Source organism: Eptatretus burgeri, chromosome 12 (genome assembly GCF_056783735.1).
Source record: "Eptatretus burgeri isolate ZD-2024b chromosome 12, Ebu_testis_v1, whole genome shotgun sequence".
Lineage (NCBI taxonomy): Eukaryota > Metazoa > Chordata > Myxini > Myxiniformes > Myxinidae > Eptatretus > Eptatretus burgeri.
The window spans coordinates 41,182,132-41,204,876 of NC_140972.1; the positions used below are offsets into that span (position 1 = coordinate 41,182,132).

Below are 22,745 nucleotides of genomic sequence, written 5' to 3' on the forward strand. Positions count from 1 at the left end.
TTCCCATTAATCACTGAGACCAGGTGAAGGTTCCTTCTGATGATGGGTGAAAGGAGGAGGAGGAGGAGATTGGGACCATACTCTGTGCAGAGCATTGGTGCTGCTTAAACAGTCTCCTTGGCTATTGGGCACAATCCTGGATGTCACTCCGACACAGTACACCAGCATGCTGGCACTCATTTTGCCAACCTGGGGAGGATGACAGGCTGAGTTAACCCCGCCTAGTATTAATGCAACAGCTGAGCAGGATTTGAACTCAGGACCCTAGGATCCAAAGCCCAGGGTGAAAGGCAAGGTCAGAATATTTCAATATGTTATGTATACTTACTTGACATGCTCGAACCTGCTGTGTTAATCACTTGTAAGTTAAGTCTGTTTGTGCTTAAACCTCTAACTGCAACAAACATTCATTCTCTCTCTTTCATCTTTCAACCTCTCATTGCTCTTTTTCCAACAATCTCTCTGTATCGCTAAACTTCGACATTTCTTTGCAATGCACAATCGATGCAATACTTTAAAAATCACTTCCAAATCTTCATTTGGTGTGCCATTGAGATGCTAATGTTATGAACATTTAAAAAAAGTATACAATATGGTAGTTTTGAGACACATAAGTATCCAATGTCCAATAAGGTAGGTTTAAGAATATATATATATATATATATATATATATATATATATATATATATATATATATATATATATATATATATATATATACTTTTAAGTCTACAAAAAAACCCCAAAAGTATACAATACGGTATGTTTGCTGATCAGAAATGTTCCTCAAGAACGCCGCAAAGAGTTATTCACAGACGCTTCCAATCTGTCTCTTTTATATAATTTTCAACATATAAAAGTTAAGCATATAAAAGCTAAAACACTCACCCCCTGAGTGCCTCGTGTCGGCCACGGCGTGCTGTACGGCTGCGACCCTGTACCACTGCTCTATAGCGGTTCTTCTCACTACCTTCTAATGGTTGTTGTGCCGCAATGTACAGCAGCATAGCCAGGGAGAGTGCGGTGCGCAGCAGGCCCGCTGTGCCCATGGCTGTGTGCCGTGTTGGGCACGAGTGAGCAGAACCTGTCACACGCACAGAAAGCATGGACTTGAAGGTCTCATCAGACATCCTCATTTTACTTTGTTGCTCCGTTCCACCCTTTGCCTCTAATATCTTGCCTCCATTGCCGCTTCTACATTCACTAGTTCACCGATCTTCAGCAGAAGATTTGAATCTAATTTTCATTAAATCCAAAACACATTGTTTTATGAGACTGCTTCCTCTGATGCTATATTGTAAATTTTGCGTAAATATGGTATTCGGTGAGTTGCTACTCCGTCGATATGACGACGGGTGAGTACCTCAACAAAAGAGAGCTGTCAAGCTTAGAATTAAAAGATTGAAGTCATCCTTGAGTTCCTATAGCTACCAAACAATTCACTGCATTTCTCACCATATCCCGGTGGAGCAAGAGATGTTGAGTAATTCTGCAAACCAGGGTGGAGGAATCGGGGAGTTGTTTACAGTACTTCCACATAATGGAATACTCATCTTCCTCGATGCAAGCATCAGTCTACACCAATTTTGAACAATAGACGATTTAATGATAGGATTACAAAGTATATTTCTCAGTTAACATCCGATACTTCTTCCTTCAGCAGGTGATGCGTAAAAATTTTAAATAAGACGTTTTCTCTCATCATGATAGCAAACCCTATCTGCACACCAGGAACATTACTACAATCAAAGCATGAACATCCAAGCCTTGAAATCCTCAATCTATACATTGCAGAACTTTCATTCCCAGTTAAAACTTTATCCTTTCATATATATATATATATATATATATATATATATATATATATATATATATATATATATATATATATATATATATATATATATATATATATATCAAGATGTTTTGTTTCATCAAAGTTTACATCAGAGCAGCTGCAGTCGATGTTTCTGATTGCACTGGGAGTGGCTGGTTTCGAAGAACAAAAAGGGATTTTTTCACAACAACTTGAATCTAACAGTCACATCTCATCGGTTACACAAATCGAAGTATGTACCAAAGAAGATGCAGAACCTATCAATGGATTCGGTTAAATTGCACGTGATCCACTATGAGGCTCGGGTTTATTACTCGTTCTGGAGTGCAAACGGGAAAGAATGTATTTTCTGTTGTTATTATTTCATTCCTTTATTGCTCTGGCATTTCCAGCGAAGTCGCCATCTGGAAAAGCTGTTGTGCTGGATGCGTAGCACGCTTTATGTGGAAAAGATGGTTCATTCATCAGGCTACAACTGCTGGAAAATACAGGCTCGAGATACAAGCTCTGATGCTTGTTAAAAATGTTTGGCTTCAGCAAATTGCTGCATGCACAATCATAAACCGATTGCCGTGTAATTCACCAAATTCCTGCATGTAGATTTTTCCATTAATTTCAATGGAAATCCTGGGACTTTATGAAATTGTACACATGTAGAAAAAAATTCGATAAATTCCTGCATTTTCAGAAGAATTCACTTGATGAAAACAATTCCGACATGCACATACGACTGAATCGCACCAGAACGAACGGTTTCTGCATCGTCACGAAACTCGCCACCTCCGAATTATTTTCTGCAATTCCACAAACTTTCCATATTTATCTCTGCAGCTTTCACCAACAACCTCAAATCGAAAACGTCACAGAACAATCATTATAACAATGATTGTGTCCATATTGCTGCACCTTTGTGACATGAAAACCTTCGATAGTCCCTGATGATGGCTATCCTGCACCCAAAATGTGCTCAATGAGCCTTGGTGGTACCTTGTTGGCTTTTATGTACTTCGATTCTTCACATTTTGGGTCAGTATATTTCCCGTACCTATATGATGTGATGGCTAATTATCCTGCGAACCCATGTTTAAATCCCAGCAAATATTACATGCATTTGTCATTTGTCAACTAATGTCCTTGTCATTCAAGTTAAAGTAAACTGAAGGCGACCAATGTCTTTGTCCAGCATGCCATTTACATACGAGTTCCACCAAGAGCTGTGGCTCAAGGTGAATTTAATATACCTGTACAAACTTAAATCCCATGCACAGCTTTGATCATTTGTGATCAGATTATAGAGCAAAGTTTCAGCAGATACTTATACAGCGAAGTTTCAGCAAAATCCCAAATATTTTAAAAAGCCGTCATGACATATCAAAACAAGTTCTACTTGAATAGAAGTACATTCGAGGAAGAAAGTGGATGAGATGCAAGAGGGACAGTAAGAGACAAATATGAGACTTTGTTGTACAGACAGCGCCATCGCATGGTGTAAGATTTTTTTTTTTTCAAAAAACAAGGTAATTATATAATCCTGCCTCATCCATTAGATGGAAATATTGCTCACGCTCCAATTTTATTTATTTATCTGATGTTTGCTTCTCTCTGTAAAAAGAGCACATTTTCAAATGCCTATCACAATCCAACAGTTGTCGATGAGTATAACATAATCAATTTTGTTATGATGTTGCTCGATGGTCCTGACGTTCCACACATCATGATTTCCGCACAGTAAAACACTTAAACAGAGAAACTTTGATCCACATGCACACGCCTTCTCCTCCTGAGACACAGCAAGCTGGAAGCATGCTGACATCCTGTGGTGCTCACCGTGAAGGTGTGTCTGTGTGTCCTCAGCAGATTCGCGCCAGGCCAGCAGCGCGTGGCGCGCAATATGAGAACCTCTGGGAGGGACTGCAGCTTATACCCGAGCTGAGGAAGCGTTCCAGCGGGAAAGGCGGACCGTGCGGCACTCATTGGCACCGCCAGGCGTGCAAATTCGAATGGTGGAAGAGAGAGGGCGCGCGTTGCGGTCTTCGAACCAATGACTTCTTGCATCCTCGTGCCAAATGGATGACTCAAGTGTTCATAATTGCTTCAACCGCGGTGGCGTGTTCCTTCCCTCTTAGTTGTCTGGAGAGTCACTGAATGTGCCAAGAATGCTGCAAACTGGAGGAATTTTGTGATTTTGGTATCATGTTCAGCAACAATAAAATGACAATCATCATTCCTGATTGCGTGTGCACTGTGGTGTTTGTGAGTTGAGGCGATACTCAAATGTTGAAGATTGATGAAGAACAATAATGATTGTATTGTACAATATCGGTGCATTTCAATTCAAACACGTGTGTGTGTTTGTGTGTGTATGTATATGTGTATGTATATGTGTATGTGTGGAGAGGGGGGGGAGGGGTTATCTCCATATGTGGGTTTCAGAAAGTGAAATGGAGTCCTCCCAGGCCAAAAGTAAGTATCCACCCCAATGTGTGCATGCAGAAATTTGAATATATATATATATATATATATATATATATATATATCTTCTTCTTCTTCTTTTGGCTGCTCCCGTTCGGGGTCGCCACAGCGGATCATCCCTATGATCCGCATAGTGATTTGGCACATGTTTTACGCCGGATGCCCTTCCTGACGCAACCCTGGTCGCCTCTTACGACACAGGGATATGGTACACCTATTTTAACCGGGGTATACACCGGCCCAGTATACTGGTACTCATTTCGCCGACCTCAGAAGGATGACAGGCTGAGTCAACCCCCTGGTGTATTAATTCAGTGGCCCAACGGGGCTTGAACTCAGGACCTTTTGGATCCCAAGCCGCTGCCCTAACCACTGCGCCAACACCAGGATATATATATATATATATACACACACACAGTATCTCACAAAGGTGAGTACATGCTTTACAAAAATGGAGATATTTTATTGTAACTTTTTACTTTGATGTATTATAAACACAAGACTCAAAGAAATGATAGAATAAACATTCTGTCATACATGTACAGGCCCAAAACATTTATTCTGTGGAAACAATGTGGCATACTGGGCATATCTGTGAAAGGGGGGGGGGGCAACAAAAGTGAGTACACCCTATGTACTTTCTCACAATGAAGCATTATTATTGGTTTCAGTTTTTTTATGTCCACCATTGTTTTTGAGCACAGCAGCTATTCTACTCGGTATGGAGTTGACCAGTGTTCCACATGTCTTTGCTGGGATCCGGTTCCAGTCCTCTGCAATGACTACTCGAAGTTGCGTGATGTTGGACACCTTTCGTCCCTCAACCTTACATTTCAGGATGCCCCACAGGTGTTCTATTGGGTTTAGATCAGGTGACATGCTTGGCCACGCCAACACATTGACCTTCGACTTTTTCAGAAAGGCAGTTGTCTGCTTGGAACGATGCTTCGGATCGTTATCGTGCTGAAATACAGCTCCTCTACCAAGTTTTCGCAGGGAGGGTAACATCTTCTCCTTCAGGATGTCACAGTACATCGTAGATTCCATGTTTCCCTCAATGAACTTGAGCTCTCCAGTACCGGCAGCACTCATGCATCCCGAAACCATGACACTACCACCACCATGCTTGACAGTATGGATAACGCACTTGTCTTGGTACTGTTCCCCAGGTCGCCGCCAGACACGCTGCACTCCATCAGATCCAAACAAATTGATCTTCATTTCATCAGACCAGAGGACATGTTGCCAGTAGTCCAGGGGTTTGGATTGATGTCCTTCAGCAAACTGTTTGCGAGCTTTCTTGTGGCTCTGCTTCAGGAGAGGCTTACGCCTTGGACGACGCCCATGCAACCTGATACGACGGAGTGTGCGACGTATGGTTTGCGCACTAACAGAATGGCCAGAACCTGTTGAAATCTCTTCAGCAATCTTGGCGGCACTATGTCATCTGTCTTGGAGGACTAGATTCTGAACTTGGCGAACAGTACGTGCAGTGATCTTTGCTGGTCTGCCCGAGCGAGCACAACTCATTGTTGTACATTTCTTGGAGAACCTCTGGATGACCTTGGCCACGGTGTTGAGGCTTACTTTCCAAGAAGCACTGATCTTCTTGTATCCTTGGCCATCTTTATGTCAGGCAACGATTCGATCTTTGACATCTTTCTAGAGCTCTTTACCATGGGGAGCCATGCTGATTTCTCAATTGTGATTAGTACAGTATTTCCTATGCAATAATTTATTCAGCAAGCAGATAGACAATGACTGTATTGAGTACACTTCTTCACTTTTAACATACCAGGGAGGTTGCAGCTCTATGGACATTGTGTGTATTGTTTGGTGCATATTTGTACCTTTTAACACTCTTTGACTTAAATATGCAGAAAATGATGAAAATGGAAGCTGTTTTACCATGCTTGACTTGCTTCTTTTGCAGACAATAGCAGGGGTGTACTCACTTGTGTTGCCTCCTCTTTCAGAAATATTCGTAATATGCCACATTGTTTTTATGGAATGGCAGTTTTGTGCCTGCATACATATTGCAGAATGTCTACTCTGTCATCAACTCGAAGCTTTTGCTTCCAGCACAGCTGCTTAAAACGTTACACTGAATTATTTACATATTTGTGAGTGGTGTACTCACTTTCATGAGAGACTGTATATATATATATATATTTTTTTTTTTTTGTTACGAATTTTCGGTCCGCCCAGTGTGCGATCAGCCACGTAACTCAAATCACGACCGCATCACCCACCGGAACAGACAATTCAGTCTTGACCCTCCTTCGAACTACCGCAAGGAGCTAGTCACGGGTGGGTCTTTCGACCCCATCACAATCGTGCCAATTGGCCACCCACGCAGGATAGGGTTGTTCGCCAAACTCGACCTACCTAAGTACCTGCACGAGTAGTTAACCGGGCGATCGTACCTCGCCGCTGGCCGGCCTAGGACACGAACTGCTTAAGCGGTTCGTTCCGTGCTTCAGTGATAACCGAGCGGTGTTTTCGCCGACCCCGACGGATGTGATTCTATTTACTGGGTGCTTACACCCTTCTACCAATTCCTTCCGTGATGCAAGATGGAACTTTCAAACAAGGGAAAGGACGCAACGAAACGGGGAAGAGTTCAACAAGTACATTTATTTCACACTCAGACAAGGCACGTATTTACAGCCATACAGGAAATCATGCACGTACATAGTGAAAGCAAGCAAAGGAAGAATTTACCACGAATAAAGTGTCTATTTCACACGCACACTTAGACAATTCTACTTATAAGATGGTGCCACCACATGCACTTGCACAAAAGCAAAAAAAAGCCACCCTCCAAGAAAAGGGTGGCAGACAGGTCCGTGGACCAAATGTACATGGAACCTGAATGAGCGGCCAGGTCCACGAGACCGAAGGGTCTTACCCGCGCCCTCGTGGCGCGATGTCGGGCAAGCCGCGATGTCAGCGTAGCTGCGCCTGGCTTCGTGCCCCTGGCGTGGCCGGTGAGCTCTCTCCGGCGTTCTCTGCGCAGGCACGTGTTCCACCGTCGGCACCACGGTTGGGGAGGGGAATGGACAGGAAGGCCGGTGCTTTCTTAGTGCGGAGCTCGGTAAGGGAAAGGGGAATTGCTGATGCTCCATCCAACGAGTTGACGCTCTGGACCGCAGTGGCTCCGGCGAACTCCTCCTGGCTGTGGCTTCCACTACGCCCCTTCTCCGGCAGCGGTCCCCACTCAACCCTCTGGTTCGCCTCTGAGCCCTCCTCCGCATCACTGCTCCACTCAGCAATTCGCCCTCCTCGCCCCTCAACTTCAACCTGAGCTCCGAGCTCCTTCCTCTCCATCGATCGGCCCCCGTCTGTCTCTCCCCGTCTGCTTCGAGCTCCGTCTCCTGACTCTGCCCCACCGACACTGCCTCGAGCTGCATTGTGCTCGCGCTTATATAGGCCAGGGGAGGAGTGCATATGTAAATTTGTGGATCACAGCGGGTTTGGAAGCGGGGCTACACCACCTGATGCTCAGCCATTGGATGGATGAAAAGTTGGCGCGAATGATTCCTGATCCGATTTCTTCTTTGAAAGGATCCCATTCACAACCAATGGCACGACGTTCGCTCGAAAGGCGAAGGTGGTGGGAGTTCGTTGTGATGGTTTGAGAAGAGTGTTGGTGGATGATTGGTCCAAAATAACGACAGCAAAAGAAAAACGGCAAACTCAAAGGATCGCAGCGCTGTGAACACGGAAATTCCCTCAAACAACGGTGGGGAAATCGAACTACACATATACTTATCGTCATAATTGATCTAAGGTCCTTTATGGTGGTGTGCGAATTTCCACAGCCGTAACAATATATATATATATATATATATATATATATATATATATATATATATATATATATATATATATATATATATATATATATATATATATATATATATATATATATATATATATATAGTTGAAAGTGTGTCTTTCTGTGTCTGTGTTTCTCTGTGACCTATGCATGCGAAAAGTACTGGACTGATCCTCAAACTTCACATGCTGACAGAACATGTACTCGGGAGTGTCCCGATGTAAAAGAATTGTACTTCCGACTTCCGAATTATGACGTCATCACCTGATTTCGTAACGTGATATTTTCAAGTTCAGCCGATTGACATGGGGCCAACGCCATTTGCAATAGAATGAAAAAATAATGCTACAGTCAATTGAAGACAATGACTTCCGACTTCCCAGTTTCCGAATTATGACTTAAGCATTCGACACACTTTTTGTAACGTTAAATCTTATGACGAATTTTAACGTGTGTGGGTCTGTTGCTGCCGACATGTATACCATAGAATGGCAAAAACGTGGTCTTCCACACATACATTGCCTTTTTTGGCTCAGAGAAAAACTTAGACCCATCCAGATTGACTCATTTGTTAGTATATATATATATATATATATATATATATATATATATATATATATATATATATATATATATATATATATATATATATATATATATATATATATATATATATATATATATATATATATATATATACCTGCAAAAACAAAAAATATATATATCCGTAAAAAATAAATCATCATGTTGTTAAAATATTATTTTACTCCATCACATTGCATATATATATATATATTGTTGCGGTCTTCGCGCCCGCCGGCGTGCTGACGGCCACGTAACTCGAATCGCGGCACGTCGCCCACCGGACGGACAATCCAGTCGTGACCCTCTCGGACTAACGCCGGGAACCAGTCACGGGTGGACCTTTCGGTCTCACCGCGATCGAGCCAATCAGCCCCCGCGTGGGATAGGGTTGCTCGCCAAATTCGAACTACCTAAGTACCCACGCGGAGGGTAGACCGGGCGATCGCACCTCGCCGCAGGTCGACTTCGGACACGGGCCACTTAAGCGACCCGTTCCGTACTATCAGAATAACCGAGCGGTGTTATCGTCGACCTCGACGGTTCGATTAATTATCGGGCGTATTCAGCCCACTACCAACCCTTTACGTGAAGCAAGATGGGGATTCAATGGGAGAAAAAGACGAAGCGAAGCGGGAGAACAGTTCAACAATAAAGCACATTTATTCGCGGCACACGGGAAGCACACAAATACAATTCCACCAAATGCACACAAAAAAAAGAAAACACACTTCCATTTACACAAAAAGCAAATATAAAAGTGAAAACACAATGCAGAGCTAATACCGACTACCGAGCACACGGCAACACTTATACAATTCTACTTCACAGACGGCGCCGACAACACATACCCAAAACCAAGGAAAAGAACATCCCCAAGAATGAGGCAGGCCTGAGGCCGAGACCGGGTCGGGCCTACCCGTCTGGTGATGAGACGCGGAGCGGCGATGGCCCCGCAACCCGCGGGCCTCGTGGACAGTGCCTGGCAGGGGGTGGGAACGGGGCCCCCTTGGTCGCACTATCTCAGCGCGGGGGGGAAACAGGAGGGGGTTGCTGATGCTCGGGGTATAGAGGATCTTTATTTATCCCTGGTGTGCGTCTCCACCTCGGCCAGGTCGCGCTGCCGGCCTCCCTCGGGCGTGCAGCTCCTGGCACCGACGCGAGCACCCCCTCGTCCGACTCTCTTCAGCTTCTCCAGCCACTGCAGGCTTCGGGCTCCAGACTTCCACACTCGTCCCCTCCGTTCCGACTCCTTCTCATTCTCGTTCTCGTTCTCCTTTTCGTCCTGCTGACTCCTTCCCGTTCTCGTTCTCCTCCTCGTTCTCGTCCTGCTGACTCCTTCTCGTTCTCGTTCTCCTCCTTCTTCTCGTCCTGCTGACTCCTTCTCGTTCTCGTTCTCGTTCTCCTCCTTCTGACTGACGAACACCGTCCTTTTATCCCCCCGTAACTTCGCCTTTGACCCCCTCCCTTTGACCTTTCACCTCGCTCCCCATTGGCCCGAGAAAAAGTGGGCGTGAAGGCTTTTTGATCCACAAATTTGCATATATCGATCGCCCTGGAGGCGGGGCCAAATCGCCCCTTGCTCACCGATTGGACGGCAAAAAGTGGGCGTGTGTCGTTTTTGATCCGTTTTTGAAGCACAAAATCCATGATTTTGTACACGCTGTTCAACGTGCGCCCTGCACGAGTCCAACACCGGTACCCACAGCAGGGCAAGAACGGTGGCGATGCTACGGTTGCGAGGTGTGACGTGAAGGTCGTGGCGGTTGTGGTGAAGCGGCGTTGTGGTTGGTGGTTGATGTTGTGGTTGTGGTGGTAATCATGGCGGGTGGTCCAAAATAAAGATAGTAAAAGAAAAACGGCTATCCTGAAGAGTCGCAGCTCGCATAAATGACATGTATTCCCACTAGACAACGGGTTTGGGCCTAACTACACATGTACTTACCGAGATACCTCACCTAAGGGACCTGAATGGTGGTTTGCAAATTTGGTAACCACAACAATATATATATATATATATATATATATATATATATATATATATATATATATATATATATATATATATATATATATATATATATATATATATATATACACTAGCAGGGATACCGGTGCTCCGCACAGGAATCCCGTGGATGACGGCGGGTCTGAAGGAGTATATGTCACAGTAAATTGTAAAATTGTAGAGGCTGCCACCATTATTATTTTTTTTCATCACCACTATAATATTATATTTTCCCCACCATGTTTTATATGCAGAAGACTCGAGTTCAAAAATGTTAAGATTTATTGCCGCATCAGATAAAAAAACTAGAATGCCTCAACAATGTGAGGCTGGTTTCATGTCATCATTTGCGACTTAATTTATACGTCGGGCATAACCCAGCCTGGCCCAGCGTATTTGATTTATTTACGTCTGTTATCCTGATAAAAAAAATTATGTTATATTATGTATACGAAGTTACAACGTACCTACGCCAATAGCCATTCTATAAAATATCTACATAGCCCATAACCATTTAATTCTAAAATATTACACACATACGCCATACGCCACCACCATTCTTTTTATATCTGTAATATGTATATATACAAACCACCACCACCATTTTTTTAATTTATCACCACCATTTTTATTTTTCACCAGCAACATGTATTTCCTTCATCGCACATCCTATTCCCGTTTATGAAATAACTGAAGTAGCTCAATAATTTTAGTGGAGTGCTCGAGGATAAACAATATTTGATGTCTTACCCTCTGGGGCCAATATGTATAAAGGCTCCGATGATCCCACTCTGGAGCATCCCACATATCGCTGACCATGGGAAAAGCAAGGAGTGGATAATTCCAGCCCTGCTACTTCCAATGACTGTCCTTGTGCCTGAATGATAGACATCGCAAAGCACAGGCATACAGGAAATTGTAGTCTCTTAAATTCAATCGTTGAATTTGATGGAATGAGTGGAATTTGCGGAATGAATACATCTTCTCCTTTCGCACATCCTGTCATGATAGTGGCCTCAATTATATGTGGTAGTAGTCTTTTCACAATCAGTTTAGTTCCGTTGCAAAGTTTTGGTGCATCAAGATTACGTAATAACATAATAGGGCATCCAACTTTTAACGACAGATTGTACGGAGGCAATCCTGGTAATTCCAATGAGTTTAGAAATTCTGTGGGATAATGTATGGCTTGCTCAGTATCCAGTGTGGTGTCAATAGACTTGTGACTATGTTGTTCGCCTGGAACTACTTGTAATAACTATTGGTTTATTACACGGACTGTTTCATGAAGTGGAGCCAGGATTGTTCTTTCACAGAGCCACTGTATGTTTTTGTAATTAGTCGCTAAATTGGGATACACATGAGCCTCTAATTCTTCCAGAGATGAAACTATTGTACCACAGTCATCGGGAATAGATATTACATCATTTGTGTTCGGGATTTCACCATTTCCAAGTTTGAGAAGTAATTGTGCGAAATTGCCAGCATCTAAATCACCATATAATTTGACCCTCATGTTTGTTGTTGGATGGATAGTTTGTACGAATGTCCAGAGGTATGAAGATTTTATACTGGCTTTCATTTCATCAGCTGGAGTGCCACGGGGTACTACAGGTAAAGTTTGTCTGAAATCGCCAGAAATAACCAGCGTAACTCCACCTATAGGCAGGTCTACTCCTCTTAAATCTCGCATAGTTCAATCTAATGCTTTGAATGCATCCTGAGGCGACATCGTACCTTCATTCCAAACTATGAGGTCGCAATTCTTCAGCACTTTTGCTGCTTCAGTTTGTTTGCCAATGCCACAAACCGGATATTCCATTGTAGCTAAGTCGAGAGGCAATTTGAAAGCAGAATGCGCTGTGCGGCCACCTGAAAGTAGTGTTGCGGCTATACCGGATGAAGCAACGGCTAATGCGATCTTTTTCTGGCTTCTCGTCTTAGCAAGCATAAGGTTGAGGACAAATGTTTTGTCAGTACCACCCGGGGCATCCATGAAAAATATCATAAAACTTCCCTCTTGAACCGCTTCAGAAATCAGTTGATATGCATTACTCTGATCCTGTACCAGAAGCGGCTCATTGTCAGAAACAAACTTTGCGAAAGTATCTGTGTTGTAGTTTGTTTCACGGAACCATTCTCTACTGATGGTTGCGCTTTCAGACCTATTAGAAGAGGGAAGTCCCCACTTAGTTAAATCTTTCCCGCTCATGTATAATACCAAATCTTCAATGTATATCAGAGCCTCATTGAACATATCTGGTGTGTACTCGATGTCCTCTTGGGGATGTTCTTTTGGACTGTTTTTTACATCCTCAGACAGGGCCTCTTTGTGAATGTCCCATAGGCTCTTGGGATCTAACATCTCACATGCAGTTATCATAATAGCAAATAGATACCTCATGGTCGATGGGGATTGAGAAACAGTTGCCTCTTCAAGCGTGGCGTTCCAATGGGCATCGTCTTTTAGGAGTCCGAGGAGATTGCAAACCTCACGGAATGTGCTGCAAATTTGCCCGTCCACTGTTCCCAGGTCTATGAAACTCACTGGACCTCGTTTCACATGCAGGAGGAGGCGGACGCAGAAACACTTAAAATTATTGGGATGTACTGTGTACACTCGACCCAATGCGTCAGATTTGTAAATACCGGGATATCCTGGAACTTCTGAACCTTGCTTCCTCCTGTTACAACGTTTCTGATGGGTTCCAAGTGAAATACCTTGGCACCTGAGCATAAAGTAGAGTTCGAGCAAAGTCATCAATTTCGCAAAGTTTGAAAAATGCCAGTAAGTTAGAAATTGGAGGTTCTTCCGCTCATTGTTGGACATTTTGATCTGTAAAATAAACTCTGTCCGTTCTCAAGGTGAATTGTCAGGTGAATAACTGGAGGAAACCTGCCAGTAATGGGGAAGTTCAATATCCTCCATATATATATTGACCATTTTCATATTTTTGAACCTCATTGATGTCGTTTCTCTCAATGGTTACTACGGCTTGATCACTGCCCTTGTGAATGTATTTGCTTTTGTATTTGATAGCTTTTACACTATTGCAGTACTCAACGTTGATATCGGCATTGAAAATAGTGGAGAGTAATGGGATATATGGAACTATCCATTTATTATATCAACAACGATGGGTTCAGGAATATCGTGAACTTCAACCGTTGTTTCAAATCCACCATCATCAGGTGCCGCCTGCGATACAACGGATATCTATCTTTATCCGACTGCGTTTCGTGGAGGAGTTCTCTTGGGAACCTCTTTCCACATTTTCCATTTCTCATGCAGGGTTCCTTGCTATTTATTACCCCACATGGACCATGGATCACATGACGTTTCACAATAGCGTACAAAAATGGATCCTCTTCTGGGTTGGGCAATTCAGCGTGAATGACTGAGTCAATCTGGGTGGGTCTAAGTTTTTCTCTGAGCCAAACAAGGCTATGTACGTGTGGAAGACCACGTTTTTGCCATTCTATGGTATACATGTCGGCAGCTACAGACCCACACACGTTAAAATTCGTCATAAGATTTCATGTTACGAAAAGTGTGTCGAATGCATAAGTCATAATTCGGAAACCGGGAAGTCGGAAGTCATTGTCTTCAATTGACTGTAGCATTATTTTTTTCATTCTATTGCAAATGGCGTTGTCCCCATGTCAATCGGCTGAACTTGAAAAAATAACGTTATGAAATCAGGTGATGACGTCATAATTCGGAAACCGAAAGTTGGAAGTACAATTCTTTTCCATCGGGACACTCCCGGGTACATGTTCTGTCAGCATGTGAAGTTTGGTGAGGATCAGTCCAGTACTTTTCGCATGCATAGGTCACAGAGAAACACACACACTTTCAACTTTTATATATATATATATATATATATATATATATATATATATATATATATATATATATATATATATATATATATATGTATATTGTGACGTCCACGGGACTTGAACAGTCCCGCCAACGTAGAATGAGCCGAAACGATGGAGGCGGTTTATTTTTTATAACCCAAAGATGGCGGTTTTAATCGCTCTACAGCAAACGGGACGAGGAAGGTGGCACGAGTCGCTTTTCACTAAGTTAATAATGGTTATTTCTCTAACCAGAAATAATAATAAGACTCGACAAGAGGAGGGATCCGGGGCGATTCGACGGGATGGTGGTGTGGGTTCGGGCGTGGGGAAAACACAAAAATTCCAATGGATATACAAATCTCAAACCCTCTAAGGCGCCAAGTACACACACACAGACACAGACACACAGACACACACACAGACACAGACACACAGACACAGACACACAGACACACACACAGACACACACACAGACACAGACACACAGACACAGACACACAGACACACACACAGACACACACACAGACACACACACAGACACACACACAGACGCACACACAGACACACAGACACACACACAGACACACACACACACACACACACACAGACACAGACACAGACACAGACACAGACACAGACACAGACACAGACACAGACACAGACACAGACACAGACACAGACACAGACACAGACACAGACACAGACACAGACACAGACACAGACACAGACACAGACACAGACACAGACACAGACACAGACACAGACACAGACACAGACACAGACACAGACACAGACACAGACACAGACACAGACACAGACACAGACACAGACACAGACACAGACACAGACACAGACACAGACACAGACACAGACACAGACACAGACACAGACACAGACACAGACACAGACACAGACACAGACACACACACACACACACACACACACACACACACACACACACACACACACACACACACACACACACACACACACACACACACACACACACAGACACACACACACACACACACCCACACACACACACAACGTAGCTGGTGGTCAGGCTTGCCCGTGGTGTCGACGCAACAGTCACTGGATTGGCGCCGGACGAGCTGGCGTTGCGCTCGTCTGGTGTCGACCTCCTGGTGTAGGCCCAAGTCCGCTCACAGCCGCCAGGGAGCCAGTTCTGGCGTCAAGATGCGAGCAGGAGAGGGAGGCAGGTCCGCCCGCTGTTCGGTCCCGTACTCCGAGCCAGCAGAACTCCAGAGCCAACCGAGGTGAGGCACGAGGCACAGCAAGGCCACGAGACACGACGAATCGAGGAACGAACCAGCGCAACGAGAGAGCGCGCTCCGAGACCAACAGCCTCGACCAGACGCTTTCTTTTTATGACTCTTCCTCCTCTTCTTTTCCCAAACAGAACCTTTTTATACTCGAGTTCTCGTCACTTCCAATCGAGCCCTTTTATTGGCCCTCTGCCATCGCCTTCCGCCAATCGTGATCACGGGGCGGAGCCATCCGCAGCACTGTCCTGTTATGTCATGGCAAGCCTACAGGGAATACTAAAAGGGTTTACGCATACAAACTTACCCTAACCCGTCTCCCTTTCTAATTACGTGACAATTATCATTTACCCCTTAAAGAAATGGACATTTACTGGACAACTTATCACCACTGAATTGCTACTTATTACATCGAGATCCTGGTACAACTCGAACAGCATGGCATACCAAATTAAACATCCTAATTACCCTTTGAATGCATACCCCCCGCCCCCAGACGCAACACTGCCCCCTCCTCTGGTACCGCACTCCTGCAAGGTATATCACAGGCGCTACCGTACCAGCCTTAACACTTACTGACTCACACCTATTTCACCTAACGAAATAAAGTAGGCGGGGCAATGGGCAGCGAGCCGCAGCTAACTTACCTATCCTGCTTAATGTACTACCCCCTTATGGCCTTATCCTCGCCTAAACAATCATTCATTTTTTTTATTTTATCACATGAGAGCACTGAGCAAAGTTACACTCCATCCTCTGGATCATCACTCCTGTCCAACACTCTTCCAGTGATCTGGGGAGGGGAAACAAAAGGTTCCACAAAAACACAACACTTATACTTTACATTCCTAGTCTAAGCCTTAATGACACTATTCACGGGATATTTACACTTGACCGCGTTCCTCAGTGGATGCTAATAGACCCAGCGTTACCTGGGGAGCCAATTTTCAAATTTGCTTGACCCCAAAATTATGCAGACATCATGCCCTTGCTGCACATGTCAAGTTGTGCGGGATCGAGTGGGACTCACACATCTTCACAACACTCACACCATGGTCATCATCACATTTCTAGGTCATGGTCCCCATTTTAATGATGCAGGCTGAATCCCGTCATGGCCGTGGGGTGGGTTACCACAAGATGATGGGGGCATCTCAGGTACAACCATGCCCAAAGGTAAGCTTTAGTCCAACCCGGACGTTTCTCCGCCCCGCTCCCTTTGATTCCCACCCCCCTGGTAGCCATCAGCTCTCACCCCGTACAACACACTGGAAGGGGTCTCACGAGCTCCTCTGGCCTTCCTGGGTTGCCAAGGTCCTACCCGCCTTGGTCGCCCAACCAGACCCTCTCCCAGTTGCCTCCAGACACTGTCACCATCAGCCACCAGGGGTGAATCTCCTTGAAGGGGTTGCAATTCCCGCTCACCGTGAGCCTCAGCATTCCCTGCGGACAAGAACATCATCCCCACCCACAAAACCCACATGACTCCCCCCACCCCTTCTGCCTTACATGTGACACCTGCATTTCTAACACTTCACCGACCATGACCTTCCCTGTTACCACACCATGTCCAATAAAAAATCAATGTGTGCACCATACATTTCACTTCTTAACTTGAAACAACTCACACAGCACTTCTCACCCGATCCACGCACCAGCCATTGGACAGCCACTCGTGCCCGCTTTGTTACCAATTACCCACTGTCCCTATTGTCACTCTAAAACCCACCTGAACTTACAAACACATGGCAATTTTCCCATAATTCATAATTTCACCAAAGGAAGGCACTTTGCCACAATCTCACCAGCCGAGCATGGCCCTATATGCTCAGCCCAATCTAGTCTCCCCAACCCCCGACAGTGATCTCCAGACTCGACCTATGTTAGGGCACCTCGGATAGACCTGGCGGTTCAGCAGGAGGATTCATCCTCTCCGAGTCTAAAAGTCTATTGGAGGGTCCCTCCATCGCCGGGTACCGGCAATATCGTTGCACGTGTCCTCTTCGCCCGCACCGGAAACAACTCCCCATAAAAGGCCCCCGTGGGTATCGGTGTAATGTCTCTTCCGGTTCCGGATCCCCTCGGCCTAATCAAATTGCTCTATTGGCTGAGCTGGACCCCGCTGCTGTGGCGCACCTACTGCCGAATTACCCTTTATCAAACTTGACAGTTTCTGGAAAATTTCCTGAAACATTTGGGTAATGCCAATTTCTCCCAGCCCCCCTCCCTGATCCCTAATCTCCGCCTGTCGGATCGTCACCGATGGCCTCTCGGGCACCCGACCCGGCCAACTCCACGAGGCCAGCCTGGCCGCGCACTCGGCCGCTCGGTGCACGGTGGGTGGATCCTGTAGCTCCACTAGCGCTCGGACTTCAGGGTCCAAAAGAGCAGCTAAAAATTTCTCTAGTGCCAGTCTGTCCCATGCCTCCACTGTAAGGTCCCGATACGCGATCCTGACTGATTGGTAAATGTCCTGTGCCAGCTCCTGCACTGTCTCGCCCGACTTTAATCTGCGGTGCTGGAGCTGGGCCCGCACCAGATCGCAGTTTGCTGCGAACCCAAACCGATGGCTCAACGCCTCGCAAATGTGGGAGCTGGTCAACATCCCCTCCACGATCACGTTTAACACATCTGCGGCTGGTCCCCGCAACGTTGCCACCAAATTCCCTGTAGGTTCCCGCTCATTCCACCCGTTTAGTCGGGAAATACACTCAAATTGCGGCAGAAAGCTTCAAGGCTCCCTGACCCGTCAAAATTTACCAGGGGGATCACTTTTCCGGTGGCCCGCTTCCCAGTTTCTCCCTTGTCCGAATTCAGCCCAGGGATCAAACAATCCTTGTGGCTGCGTATCCAATTTCGGAGCCCTCTGTGGCCAAAGATGTTTTGTGGTGAGGGTCTCATGGGTCAATTTTGCCTCCTGTTCCAAACGTTGAATGGACCGATTCACCTCTTCCTGCAGGATCTTCTGGGCCCGCACAACCTCCTCCAAGGCTCCGTCGCGAGTTTGTAGCTGCTCCTCAACCAACCCGGACACTCTACTTACAAAAGACGGCTCTACCAGGCCTTTATCCAAGACTTCATCTTGGCTCATAATTCTATCTTGTTCGTCCAAACGAGCCTCCAATCCTTTTACCTCCTCCGCCAAATTCATCCCTTGCTTCCTTAGCTCTCCCCACTCTTCTACTTGCAGCTGCATACGAGCATCCACACAGGCACGATGACGTTCCAGGCCTTCATCCACTTTATCAACCCGAATGTTCGTTGCATCAATTTTATTTACCAATTTTTTCCGTATATTTTCCCCCTCCAATGTAATTTCTACCTTTGTTTCCTCCAATCTATCCTCGAATTTACTTTGTATTTCCCCCAATTTAACATCCACACACTCCTGCATCTCAGTTTTCATTTTCTCCATCTTTCCCCCCAATTCATCCCTCATTAAATCAATCCGTGCACCCAACTGTTCCCCCATTACCCCCAATTGATCTGTCATTTCTGCCCTCTGTGTCACGAATTGATTTGCCATTTCTGCCCCCTGTGCAGTCATTTTTGCCCTTGTGCTGAAATTGCACTCATTAAACGTTCCAGCATTGTCCAGATCGACATCGCACCGGTTTCCGGCGCTGCTGGCTCCATTATGGGCAATGAAGCACGGTCCACGCTCGGAATGGGGGAGATTCCAAGCCTACCCCCCCCGTCTCTCCCTTCTTCCCCCGACACGTGGCCTTCCTCCTCCAACATCTGCACATCCGCCATGGTGCAGAAGTCCTGTTTGCCACCAATTAAATTTAATTTGAAAAATCCCGCCAAAATTTTCCCATGCTCGCGCGCTTTTCTGTAGTAATTTTATATTCCAATTTGTGGCGAGATTTTAATCCTGGTGTATTCTCCCGATACCAAATATAATTTAGAGGGGTTCGAACATCCAACACCCTGACACCAATGTGACGTCCACGGGACTTGAACAGTCCCGCCAACGTAGAATGAGCCGAAACGATGGAGGCGGTTTATTTTTTATAACCCAAAGATGGCGGTTTTAATCGCTCAACAGCAAACGGTACGAGGGAGGTGGCACGAGTCGCTTTTCACTGAGTTAATAAGGTTTATTTCTCGAACCAGAAATAATAAGACTCGGCAAGAGGAGGGATGCGGGGCGATTCGACACGATGGTGGTGTGGGTTCGGGCGTGGGGAAAACACAAACAATTCCAATGGATATACAAATCTCAAACCCTCTAAGGCGTCAGGTACACACACACACACACACACACACACACACACACACACACACACACACACACACACACACACACACACACACACACACACACACACACACACACACACACACACACACACACACAACGTAGCTGGTGGTCAGGCTTGCCCGTGGTGTCGACGCAACAGTCACTGGATTGGCGCCGGACGAGCTGGCGTTGCGCTCGTCTGGTGTCGACCTCCTGGTGTAGGCCCAAGTCCGCTCACAGCCACCAGGGAGCCAGTTCTGGTGCCAAGATGCGAGCAGGAGAGGGAGGCAGGTCCGCCTGCCGTTCGGTCCCGTACTCCGAGCCAGCAGAACTCCAGAGCCAACCGAGGTGAGGCACGAGGCACAGCAAAGCCACGAGACACGACGAATCGAGGAGCGAACCAGCGCAACGAGAGAGCGCGCTCCGAGACCAACAGCCTCGACCAGACGCTTTCTTTTTATGACTCTTCCTCCTCTTCTTTTCACAAACAGAACCTTTTTATACTCGAGTTCTCGTCACTTCCAATCGAGCCCTTTTATTTGCCCTCTGCCGTCGCCTTCCGCCAATCGTGATCACGGGGCGGAGCCATCCGCAGCACTGTCCTGTTATGTCACGGCAAGCCTACAGGGAATACTAAAAGGGTTTACGCATACACACTTACCCTAACCCGTCTCCCTATCTAATTACGTGACAATTATCATTTCCCCCTTAAAGAAATGGACATTTACTGGATAACTTATCACCACTGAATTGCTACTTATTACATTGAGATCCTGGTACAACTCGAACAACATGGCATACCTAATTAAACATCCTAATTACCCTTTGAATGCATAACCCCCCCCCCCCCAGACGTAACAATATGTATATGTAGATGAATCGATATATATATAGTGGGGCAACTTAGCATAACAATTGTGCATTTTGTGAGGAAAGCACCAAATTTGGCACACTTGTAGCCTAGCATATTATGAACAGATCTGGATATTGGGCAATCTCAAATTCAGCCGCTGATGGCTGTGGCAGCCATTTTCCAAAATGGCCACGAGCTGTTACTATAATTTCACTCTAACATTGGTTTGAACATTTATTAAAAGCTGAATTAAGAAAAACATAACCTGTAGCCACCTGAAGTTTAAAGATAGCCGCCATTTTGCAAGATGGCTGCTAATTATTTGTTGTACCGGACGACTATTTCACTCATAGAAATTGGTTGTTGAGAATGGTGGCAAACGAATCAAGGGCTGCATCTGATTGATATGAATATCAACATCGCTTATGTAAAGTCAGTGGTTGTTAAGCGTGGTGGCAAACGAATCACGGGCTGTGTCTGATTGATATGAATACCGACATCTCACTCATAGAAATTGATCGAGAGATGTCTGATTTAAGTGTTCTGAATCAGTGACACAGTCTGCTCTGTTAATATTCTCTCAATTTTGTGAGCACTCTCCCTCACACACACACACACACACAAAGCTGTGCATTCAAGTGCGGCCTTTATGCACTTGCAATGCTTCAGACAGCTCTTCTTACACTTGCACGATACTAGCTCATAGCAGGTGTGGGCTGCTTTGTGTAGCTTCGTCCAGTTTGGCTCGTACACCCCCTCGTCATTATTGACCCAGCCCCAGCTGGATGGAGGAGGCAGGTCTGGCATTGGTAGCAGTGTTTGACCCCACACATGGCTTCCTTGGTAGGCCGCCCTCTTCACATGCTCCACCAGAGCTGCCTTGGTTGGCGGGATCAGCTGCACGTTGTTCTTCTTCGCGAAGAGTTTCTTCCGGGCATGAGTTTATTCCTGAGCCGATGTGCTGCGATGTGTTGCGATTGACTGTAAGAGTCAATAAAAACGCAGTTTCACAAAACGGAAGGGTTACTCAACAAACTGACCAAAACAAATTAGCTTAGCCATGAAAATGGAAACTAGAATGGAAAACTACTTACAAATGTATTTGGCATTGCCGTCAATCGAACGAAGATAACCCGAAAACTAACGAGTTATCATGGTAAAGATATCTCGCCAACACGCCGGTACGAAGAGAGAACTTCCTCACTCAGTAGCAAAGTGGAACTGGCGCCGTGAAGGTAGAACGGAAATACATGCAGAACCTCGTAACCCGGTAATCCGTGACTGAGATATTCCTATGACCAAACTGCACCCCGCAAACCAAACTCAACTTGATGAACTACGGTTAACAATGGGATAGCATAGAGAACTCTATAGGCACAGAACAAAATAACAATGAATCGAGTGAACAAGTGTAAGCTGGCAACTGAACCGTGCGCGATTCCGGGGTCAATATGCACGCACACCACTTCTACTACCATGTGCAAGCCAATAGTGCTATGAATGTTTATCATTGGTTTTCATTCAGATTCTGTGTCTTAATAAGACTAATTAGTCCACTTTAACTTTTTTCTCTACCAAATGAAATGGTTACTTTCTTTGACCATTATTGGACCTTTATTAGTAAATAAACTTTCACTATCAACCTGCATTCCTCTCCAGTAAAGCAGATATGTGTCATAACAGTAACCACTGGCGGCCATTAAAAAAAATGGCTGCCACAGCCATCAGCGGCTGAATTTGAGATGGCCCAATATCC

At 45.3% G+C, this 22,745-nt stretch overlaps 1 protein-coding gene across 1 annotated transcript in view; it reads right to left on the bottom strand.

The window, feature by feature from the left end:
• LOC147015483 (fibrillin-2-like) overlaps positions 1–3,799 on the bottom strand; it is a 269,758-nt gene extending 265,959 nt beyond the window's left edge. Inside the window, exons 1-2 of the mRNA XM_085850274.1 lie at positions 3,665–3,799; positions 889–1,084 (exon numbers count right to left, since the gene is read on the bottom strand). Of these exons, the coding sequence (XP_085706400.1) occupies positions 889–1,049 (161 nt within the window). The 5' untranslated portion in view covers positions 1,050–1,084; positions 3,665–3,799. The remainder of the gene's footprint in view (positions 1–888; positions 1,085–3,664) is intronic.
• Positions 3,800–22,745: the final 18,946 nt, after the last annotated feature.